Source organism: Marmota marmota, unplaced genomic scaffold (assembly GCF_001458135.2).
Source record: "Marmota marmota marmota unplaced genomic scaffold, marMar, whole genome shotgun sequence".
NCBI classification, from domain to species: domain Eukaryota; kingdom Metazoa; phylum Chordata; class Mammalia; order Rodentia; family Sciuridae; genus Marmota; species Marmota marmota.
This window is the reverse complement of record NW_025999943.1, coordinates 11,539,322-11,550,189: the sequence shown is the minus strand read 5'-3', so window position 1 is coordinate 11,550,189 and position 10,868 is coordinate 11,539,322. Positions and strand designations below refer to the sequence as shown.

Below are 10,868 nucleotides of genomic sequence, written 5' to 3'. Positions count from 1 at the left end.
CCCCGCCGGTAGGCGCCGCTCCCTGCGCCGCTGCCCGTGCTGCCGGGCTGGGTGTCCGCAGCGCTGAGGGCGGGGGCGGCGGGCGGCTGCTGGGTCTCGGCCTCGCTGCTCATGGTTGCGGTGATGGTGACTGGGGCCGGCTGCGGCAGCTGCCGTTCCTCCCGAGGTGTGATGGTAACTAGGCCGGCAGCGACGGCGCTGCTCAGGGCTCTCTGGGGTCCGCTCTCTGCTCCCGCTACCGATCGAACTCCACAAAAAGGTTTTAATTTTATAAAGTTCAGTTTATTATTTCTTGCTTTTGGTGTCATATCCAAGAAGTCATTGCCAAATCTAATTATGATGCCTTTTCCCTGTTTTCTTGTGAAGGTTTTGTAGTCACAGTTTTGGGTTTTTGTTAGCACTCCTGGGGGTTGAACCTAGGCCCTCATCATGCACTCTAGGCAAGCACTGTACCACTGAACCATAGTTGCCTATAGTTGTAGTTCTTACCCTCATCCAAAATAAAACGTTTATTTCTGGGATATTCCATTGATCTGTGTGTCTGTCTTTGATTAGTGCATCTTTGTACTAAGTTTTGAAATCAGAATGTGTGGATCTTCCAGCTTTGTTCTTTTATATGTGCACGTGGTGCTAGGGGTAAAACCAAGGGCCTCATACATTCTACGAAAGTACTTTATCACTGAGCTATAACTCTGGCCCTGGATTTGTTCTTTTTCAAAATGATTTTGCTATTCAATTACTCTTAGATTCTCTATGAATTTTAGGATAAATTTTTCTATTTGTGCAAGAAATGTCATTGGGATTTTGATAGGGATTACATTACATTGTAGATCACTTTGGATAGAATTAACATCTTAACAATTTTAAATCTTCTTATCCATGAACACAGGTTGTGTTTTTGTTCCCATTTATTTAGATCTTATTTAATATACTTTGGTGATTTTGTTTAGTTTTCAGTGCAGAAGTCTTTCATTTCCTTGGTTAGATCTACTCTTAATTTTATCTTTTAGATGCTATTGCGAATGGAAGCACTTTCTTAATTTTCTCTTCGGAATACTCTTTGCTGACATTTTGAAATATGGGTGATTTTTTAAAAAAATATTTTTTAGTTGTCAATTGATCTCTTATTTTATTTATTTATATGCAATGCTGAGGATTGAACTCAGGGCCTCACACATGCCAGGAGTGCTCTACCCCTGAGCCACAAGTTCAGCCCCCTGATTTTTGTTTTTGTTTTTGTATGCGAATTTTGTGCCCATCAACTTTGTTAAATTTGTTCTAACAGGTGTTTTTTGTTTTGTTTTTGTGGAGTGTATGGGGTTTTCTTATAAGATCACATTATCTGTGAATAGAGATAATTTTACTACTACTTCTCCAATTTGAATGACTTCTGTCATTTTCTTGCCTAATATCTCTGGCTAGAACTTCCGATACCATGTTGAATACAAGATGCAAAAGCAGTCATCCTTATCTTATTTCTGTCTTGGGAAAGAAGCTTTTGTCTTCCACCAAGCATATGATATTCTCTGAGTTTTTTTTTATATGACTTTTGTGACGTACAGTAAATTTCTTTCTTAGTTTATTCTGAATATCTTTTTCATAAAAGAGTGTTCAGCTTTTTAAATGCTCTTTTGCAGTATTTGAGATTGTCATATTTTGTTCTTTTTTTCCCTTCATTCTCTCAGTGTGGTTTATTTCATTGCTTTTCATATGTTGGGTCATCTTTGTGTTCCAGGAATAAATCCCACTAGATTTTGATGTATAATCCTTTTGTCATAAATTTATGCCTTGGCATTCATATTTAGGCCTGACACAAATTATTTCAAACCTACTTGTTCCATTATCACCTTTGGCGTATTTAAAAGTTTCTGTCCACATGTAATTGTTTCCAGTATGGCTCGCCTATTCCTCATCTGACTTTCAATATCTCGAGGTAATTTTTTTTCTTTTTTTTTTTTAATATTTTTTTAGTTGTAGATGGACACAATATCTTTATTTTATTTATTTATTTTTATGTGGTGCTGAGGATCAAACCCAGTGCATCATGCATGTTCTACCACTAAGCCACAATCCCAGCCCTCAAGGTCATTTTTAAAAGAGGACTGACTGTGCTAGATTATAAGAGTCATGGAGGGCTAGGGATATAGCTCCTTGGTAGAGCACTCATTTGGTATGCATGAAGCCCTGGTTTCAATCCCCAGTACCACAAAAACAAAGGAGTTACAGAGATAAATAAGAGCAATGTGTAATCTTGAGATTGGATACTGATTTGATCAGTTACAAAATACTGAATATGGTCTAGAAGTACTAATAGGCACACTTAGTGAAACAGAATTGATAGAAAAGTGTAGGTTACTAAATTGTATGTATTGTATGGTCTAGTTTTGGTAGAAACAAAAGTTGGAGAGAGTGTAAGTGTCCAAAAAACCTAGAATATACATTAAGTTATCGAGCAGAATGTGATTTTATTTTTTGTTATGTTTACTTTGGAGAATTTCATACTGCATCTACAAAAAAAAGTTCCTAAAGTAAATTATATAACACATAATTGATTTATAACTAAAGCCAGTTTTAATGTTTTATAATTTTATAAACAATACCTAAAACGTACTTAAAATTTTAAGTTTCTAGCCAACTACAGTGCTTTATCCCTTTATTTCTTAGATAGAAAACCTGGATTTTTTATTTCTTTTAAAAACCATTGAGGAATTCTACAAAAGTGACGATGGAGAAAATCTGGAAATTGTCTGTCCAGTTCAAGATCAAGCATGTGTAGCTAAATTTGAAGATGGAGTTTGGTACCGAGCTAAAGTCACTGGTAAGAAAGTATACACTGTTTCCACAAAGGAAGGTTACACTTTAAGACTAGTATTGTTTGAGTTGATATAATTTGTATCTATTAAATAATCCAAGAACTCACTTTGGCAGGAAAGGCATTCATCTGCAACAAAATTCAGCAGTGTTGAGAGGTGGGGCTAGTGAGAAGTATGGGGTCATGGGGGTGAGCATTCATGAACAGATAAATGCATTTCTTTTAGAGCAGTTCTTGCTGTCAGGACTGGATTACTATTTTTAGCAGATTGTTATGAAGTGAGGCTGCCCCCAAGTTTTTTTTTTTTTTAACTTTTTTATTTTTATTTTTTAGAGAGAGAGAGAGAGAGAGAATTTCAATATTTATTTTTCAGTTTTTGGCATACACAACATCTTTGTTTGTATGTGGTGCTGAGGATCGAACCCGGGTCGCACGCATGCCAGGCGAGCGCGCTACCGCTTGAGCCACATCCCCAGCCCCCCCTTTTTTTTTTTTTTTAAGAGAATTTTTCAATATTTATTTTCTAGTTTTCGGTAGACACAACATCTTCGTTTGTATGTGGTGCTGAGGATCGAACCCGGGCTGCACGCATGCCAGGCGAGCGTGCTACCGCTTGAGCCACATCCCCAGCCCTGCCCCCAAGTTTTGTCTCTCACCTTCGCCCACCTGCCTTTCTACTTTCCACCATCAGTTGAAGGAAGTAGAACAAAGTCCTTACCAGAAACTGAAAAGATGCTGGTGCCAGAATCTAAGGTTTCCCAGTCTCTAGAACTGTGAACCAAAATATACCACTTTCCTTTGTAAATTACCCAGCATCAAGTATTCTGCCATAGCAACTGACAGTGGACTAAGTCCTGTTCCTTTTACATGCTTCCTAATTTGTAAACATGTAGCTTTTTATTTACAAGGTGAAGTTTAGTTTGATACTGTTTAAAATTTTTCCCATTATTAAGGTTCCAGATCTTTTTTTCAAAACTATTTAAACTTCCAACCTAAGTTTTCTATCTTAATTATTTGTCATTGATTTTAATTCCTTAGGGGTGAGTGTCAAACTAGCTAAAGTTTTTTCAAATATAGTTTTCATAAACATCTTAGTCTGTTTGTGCTGATCTACCAAAATACTACAGGCTGGTATGTTCTATTTAAAACAGTAGAAAATTATTCTCACAGTTCTGGAAGCTAGGAAGTCCAAGTTAAGGGCACTGGTAAGGGCCTGGTCTTTCTGCTTCCAGAATGCTGCATCATCCAGAAAAACAAATGCCATGTACTCATATGGCATAAGGGCACAAAAGGAGTAAACTTTCCTCTGTTGAGCCTTTTTACATGGGCACTGAATCCTGTGTATGGGTAGGGAGAGCTCTCATAACTTGGTCACCTCTAAGAGGCCACATCTCTTAATAAAATGTTGTATTAGGGATTAAATTTCAATGAATTTTGAAGAGGACAAAAACATTCAAACATAGCAAGATAGTAGTATATACCAGTACATCCCCTGTCCATTTTTATTTTTTGAGACAGAGTATTGCTAAGTTGCTGATGGGCTTGCTAGGTTGCCAAGGCTGGCCTCAAACTTGTGATTTTCTGCTTCAGCCTCCCAGTACTGGGATTGCAAGTGTGCACCACTGCAGCAGACAAGCAGTGCATCTTTTGATAAATATCAATGGAAGAGATCAAGCCATTTTTCATGTCACTTAAGGACTTTGCAACTACTTTTCAGATTAGAATTATTGGCTTTAAAACATGCATTTGATGAACAATAAGGCTTCTGAATTATTTGAGTAGTAACATTTGGTACAGTTTCCAAGGTGACTTCGAGTGTGTAAAGGAAACACATGTGTGACTCAGTTGGCCTATCTTCCTGTATCTTCAGTAGCCCTATAGAACTCCATCATGAAGATCATACTTGGTAGTTTTTTGTTGGTTTGTTTTGTTTTCTAAAGTCAGCCTCATTTAAAAACTAAACAATACTAAAAGATTTAGTCATCTCCATCTCTTCTGTTGCAATTACTTTTCATATTTTCAGGTATTCTTTTGGTATGTACCTGTACTGTTTATTCTAATAATATGTAATATTCAGTTGATGCTTCAGGTTTAGATATTATCTATTTACTTGTTACTCTGTGAGATAAAAGTTTCAAATCTCTTCATAGCTCTTTTGTTCCTTCTTTCCCTATACTTGTACCACAATTATTAGTTAAATCCATATTGTGTAAATACGTTCACTGCTGAACGATAAAGTATACTTTAATACTATTTTGAGTTAATAATTGTGTTAATTTTTCACTTGTGTTATTGTCTTAATTTGTGGCCACATTTTTCTAATACTTCAAAACAATTTATCACATGATTAGACTTTTCAGATAGTCTTAGTTGGATTTTTTTTTTTTTTTTAACCATGGAAGCATACTGTTTCCTTCAAATGGAGTGCTTACTATGCATTTGCTATTCTGGAAAATTTTTTTCACTTAGCAATACACAATACACTTCATTGTTCTGTCTTGTTTCCTTGTTTTCTGAATCCCATGTTTACCCCTTCAGTTTATTCATTTATTTTGATGGAGCCACCTTCTAGTAGTTTCTTCAGAAAGAATAAAAATGTAAATTTGAGACCTTCCATTGTCTATTTGATCTGTTCTCATATGTGACTGATAATTTGGGTAAGAAAAAAAAATAAGTTTCTTTAAATTCTATTCCATATTCATCTGCTTGTTTAAAATCACATCTCCATTGAGGAAAGGTTGGCTTTGGTACAGCTGAGCATATTCTTCTAGCCTGAAGATTGCAATGGAAACAGGGAGAAATTCCTCCACATTTCATTGGCCTTATACTTTTAATAGCCTGTGCTTTCTCCGTTATCACAGATATCCACAACCATAGGTTCTAAGTTGTGTGAAGTGTTATTTTGAGTACCAATACTATGCCACCTGCTTCCACTTGTTTGGAGCAGAGAATGCTGGACTAGTTCCCATATTGAAATGACATATACTTGTATTTGTCCTTAAATTTGAAAATGATAACAACAAGTTTAATACCACTCTACATAATGTGCTGAGAAAGACTAAAGTCAACCATATATTTTGAATGATTTCACAAAGGTCAGTGTGCAATAGGGCTTTATTTAAACTTCTGTTTAAACCTTCCAAAAATTTCTTTAAAGGCTTAGTGACTTAGATTGACATAGAAGTCTGTAGTTTGCAATTTCTGATTTCATAACTTTTAAAGGATTGCCTGGCCGTCGGGAAGTTGAAGTTAAATATGTGGACTTTGGTAATACTGCAAAAATAACACTTAAGGAAATGCGTAAAATAAAAGATGAGTTTCTGAATCACCCAGAGAAGGTAATCTATTTGTTATGAACTCTAGAGTTGGAATGTTAACACAAATATGAAAGTATTTTTGAAGTCGTTTTTAACAGAAATGCTCTGGTAATAACTATTTTGTCTATAAATGGTTTCTGATATAAGAACTATAAATAAGTATTGCTATAGTAACTGATTGTAGTAACTGATGACTAGAAAAGGATAAGAAGGATTATTTCTTATTTGTTTGTTTGTTTGTTTTGGTACCAGGGATTGAACACTGAGCCGCATCCCCAGCCCTATTTTTTGTATTTTATTTAGAGACATGGTCTCACTGAGTTGCTTAGCCCCACGCTTTTGCTGAGGCTGGCTTTGAACTCATGTTCCTCCTGCCTCAGTCTCCCTAGCTGCTGGGATTACAGGCATGCACCACCAAACCCAGCTGAATTATTTCTAAATTTATATTCTTCTATGTTAATTAAATTGTTAGTAAGCTGTATTCTTCATTTTGAATAATGGGCAATATTATAGAAAAAGAAACTTGAAAATACAGGTAAGCAAAAGAAGTTAATCACTAAAAAATATTGTTCAACATTTTTGGTATATGTACTACTAGTAAGATGCATCTTTTTTTTTTTTTTTTCAGTTGTAGACAGAAAAAATACCTTTATTTATTTTTATGTGGTGCTAAGGATTGAACCCAGTGCCTCACATGTACTATGCAAGTTCTCTACCACTGCCCATCATCTTTTGTTGTTTTAAGAATTATAGAATCAAACTATAAATAGTCTAGAAAGCCTGCTTTTCTCACTTACAAAATGTATCATGACTATTTAACTTTTTAAATAGATGCTTATTATTCAAGTACATGGATAACTAATGTCCAAATACTCAGTTTATTCCAATTATTTCAATTTATGAAGTACTTTATAGAGGGCTAGGATTGTGGTAGAGCACTCACTTAGCACATGCGAGACCATGGGTTTGATCCTCAGCACCATATATAAATAAATAAAATAAAGGTATTGTGTCCAACTACAACTAAAAAATAAATATTTTTTTAAAAGTACTTTTATAGATACCTTTATTTTATTATTTATAAATTCAGACACAAAGATTGTTTTTTGTTTGGGGAGGTTTTGTTTTTTTCGGGTTTTTTGTTTGTTTGTTTGTTTGTTTTTTGTTTTTTGCAGTGTTGGTATCAAACCCAGGGCCTCAAACATACTTTCATCAACTGCACTGAGCTACATAAACATTAGTTTTCTACATATAAATAAAACTTTATTTTAACTCTAAAATAACCAGAAATTAAGTTTATTTTCTTAATGGCGGAATTTTGTTTGGCACAGGCAATTAAATGTAAACTGGCACGTATTGAGCCATGTAAAAGGATGATGCAGTGGTCCAAAAAAGCTAAAGAAAAATTTGAAGAAAAGGCTCAAGATAAATTTATGACATGTTCAGTTATTAGTAAGTTATTTCCATTTTTATTTACTATATAATCATAAATTATTTTAAATAAGATTAACATTACATAACTTTTGTCATATCTTAGGGTAAATTCAATGTGCTGTGAGGAGGAGGAGGAGTAGTGAGAAGTAACATTGAGACTGTATAATGAGATTATATTTTCTGCATGCTTTAGAGTCTAAAATTGGCCCTTGAGGTAAAAATTACCACTAAAGACCAAGTCACTTTTCTGATGAGTGTGGTGGTGCATACCTTAGTCTCAGCTACTTGGAGGGTTGAAGCAGGAGTATCACTTGAGCCTAGTAGTTCAAGGCCTGCCTGGGAAACATAGCAAGACCTCATCTTAAAAAACAAGACACCCTTGACATGACCCCTTCAAAGCCCCAAAGCTATTAGTCCACTATTTTATAACATTATTTCTGGCAGAATATGATCCTGAATTTATATGAGATATAGTCTTTATCTCTTTTGCAGTAAATATTTGTACATTCTATTTCAAGGTAGTAATATCAGTGGGCTTCTGCCTCATACTCCATTGGTAGGTATTGACTGAGTATGAAGTTTGTGTACTATGTAGCTTTTCTCAGCCTGAGGAACTTTGAATTCTGAAACGATCTAGCCCCAAGAGTTTTGAACAGGAGTATTGGGGATGTGTTTTGATATATTCCAAAACTACAATAAACACTATTTCAATGAGTCCTTATAGGGGATACACAAGACCATATTTACTTAGGATTGATTATAGCACTTTCAAGGATAGTTTTATTACACCTGCTTTTCATTTTTATCACACTGCCGTTAAATGATCCCTCCATTATAAGATGATTAGCCTGTTCTAGTGAGAAAATTGAAGCTCAAAAATGAACTGCTAAAGTTTATATAACTTATAAATGATGGAGTTTCTCTGATAATTTATTCACTGTATTAATTCAAGAAATTGTTTAGAATAAATAGTTGAGTTTAAGAGGAATGTGATTATAGAAATTGCATCCTTAGTCTATAGGATTTTTATATCTGGCTTCTCTGAAATGAACAAACTAAAAGGCCTGCTAGTCTTTCAGCAGCCTCCACTCATTTTGAGCTGGATAACTTTCCAACTTTCTTTTGACATTGTGTTCTATTGGTTTTTAGCTCCCTCCTTGAGAATCTTCCCATGGATAATACATCAAAACATAGTATTCGTTCTGGATTCCTCTTGTTTACTTATTTGGTATGCCAATTACATCTAGCACTAGTTGTAACATAATTATTAATCTAGATAATCTGATTTAAGGAGTGTCTTTCCCCATTCACCTGCACAATGATAAGATTGGGACTTTGAACGTATCTAATAAAGTAAATTACCACAGATGAAAATGGGAGATATATATATATATATCGTCACTTTCTAAGGAAAGGGACATTCAAATTAAATTTGGAGGAAAGCAGGGAAGATGGTAAAGGTACAGAACACAGAGAAAGTTGCCCCTATTGGAACAAAGAACTTCATGAATGAGAAGTATGAAACCAAAGAACTAAAGGGACATAAGAGATAGAAAGTAAAAGGATCAAAGTTTACTTTGCATTGCTTAGCCTTTTGTTTCTAGGTAACTCATCTGGGCCACTGAAGAGTAGCCAGAATTGATTTTTTCAGTTCTTGAAACAATTTTTCTATTATGTATGTACTCTTATAACTGGGTAATATAGGATATTATTGCTGATATGGGTTTTTTTAGATTTTGTTTTTATACTAGGGATTGAATGCAGGGGCACTGTACCACTGCACTACATCCCTTTTGTTTTCAATTTTGAGACAAGGTCTTGCTTAGTTGTTAAGGATTTTATTGAGTTGCTGAGAGTGTCCTCAAACTTGTAATCCTCCTGCTTCAGCCTTCCCAATAACTAAGATTACAGGCATGTGCCCCCATGCCCAGCAATGATTGTCATTTTTTGGAATCATCAATCTGACCAGCTTCTACTAGCTACTATTGTATAAAAACTGTAGACATACATTGATCTCGGTGCATATTTTAGAGATGTGTGTTTCCTAAATAAATTCCTCTTTATCAGGTTCCCTTTTCTGTGACCATAAATAAAGAAAATAGGCATATAAGATGTAAATTATACCCTTAGTTCCTACTGTAGTTTAAGAATCAGATCGATCAAGTAACAAATTTTAGTTTTTTCTAAAAGAAAAATGGTTTGTCCTAATACATGAAGAGATAAGAAAAATATTCCAGTTAATTGAGAGTTCTAGATTGAGTTTTTGTCATTTTAAACTTTGTACCATACTTATAAAAGCTATAAACCTTAGGTGTGGTGGTGCAGGCCTATAATTCCAGGTATTTATCAAGAAGCTGAGGCAGGAAGATCACCTGGTCAACACAATAAGACTCAAAACAAAGAAAGAAAAAAAAGCTGTAAACCTTCACAAATAATGACTCACTGCCCTGAGTTAAATTTCATTCACTTGTGTGCTTTTGGAACTTGATTGAATTACACAAAACAGTATAAATATACTACTGAATATTTCTGTTGAGTAAATATTAATTTGTGTTATTCTGAATCCAAAAGGGTTAAGCTTATTTGGTTTTGTTATAGAATCAGTGGCATACAATAACCTAAAATAGAATTTTTACTAATTTATATATGCTCCAGGTAACATTGACAATTCATTATGACTGCAAAATACTACTATAATTTCTAGACAGAGGCTGTGACATATTCAGCAAGAAATCTCATGTATGCCAAAAAAAGAAAGAAATTGTTTCCAGTTAAAAAAATTCTCATTTAGTCTATTTTGCAATATATTTCTTTCTTTCCCCAAACTAGTTTTTGTGTTTTTACAGAAATTTTAGAAGATAATGTGCTCTTAGTTGAGCTTTTTGATTCTTTTGCTGCTCCTGGAATGACTCCTACTAGTATTAATGACCAGCTTGTGAAAGAAGGCTTAGCATCTTATGAAGTAGGGTAAGTACACAGGTAAACTTTTACTGTTAGTTCATATGTAAAATTTCAAACACAAGAAGGCAAACTGGAATTTCCTGTTCCTACATCAGAAAAAAATAGTGGGAAAATAATTGAGCTGTTAGTCTAAGGAAGTAGAATGACTTTTTACCCTCATTCCTAAGGAACTTTAAAACCCAAAGAAAAGCTTCTCAAGATCAAAGTTGTTTCTTAGAAAAAAGACTGGCATTTTATTTCTAAATGGAATGTCTGCTTAGGCAGCCCCCTTTACCTATTTTAGAAAGGGAATTGGGAAAAGATATGGCAAAATAGAGAATAAGCATTGTGGTATTCCCATTTGG

General features: G+C 34.7%; 1 protein-coding gene and 1 pseudogene across 3 annotated transcripts in view; one reads left to right on the top strand and one right to left on the bottom strand.

Annotated features, from left to right (window-relative positions):
- LOC107153808 overlaps positions 1-207 on the bottom strand; it is a 1,485-nt pseudogene extending 1,278 nt beyond the window's left edge. Inside the window, exon 1 of the transcript XR_001504959.2 lies at positions 29-207. The product of XR_001504959.2 is annotated as a Y-box-binding protein 1-like (transcript). The remainder of the gene's footprint in view (positions 1-28) is intronic.
- Positions 1-10,868, top strand: part of Rnf17 (ring finger protein 17) — a 105,299-nt gene that overhangs the window by 51,823 nt on the left and 42,608 nt on the right. For both annotated transcript variants that reach the window (XM_015499363.2, XM_015499362.2), the window contains exons 16-19: positions 2,665-2,818; positions 6,035-6,150; positions 7,461-7,581; positions 10,410-10,530. In XM_015499363.2, coding sequence (XP_015354849.1) covers positions 2,665-2,818; positions 6,035-6,150; positions 7,461-7,581; positions 10,410-10,530 — 512 coding nt within the window. The remainder of the gene's footprint in view (positions 1-2,664; positions 2,819-6,034; positions 6,151-7,460; positions 7,582-10,409; positions 10,531-10,868) is intronic.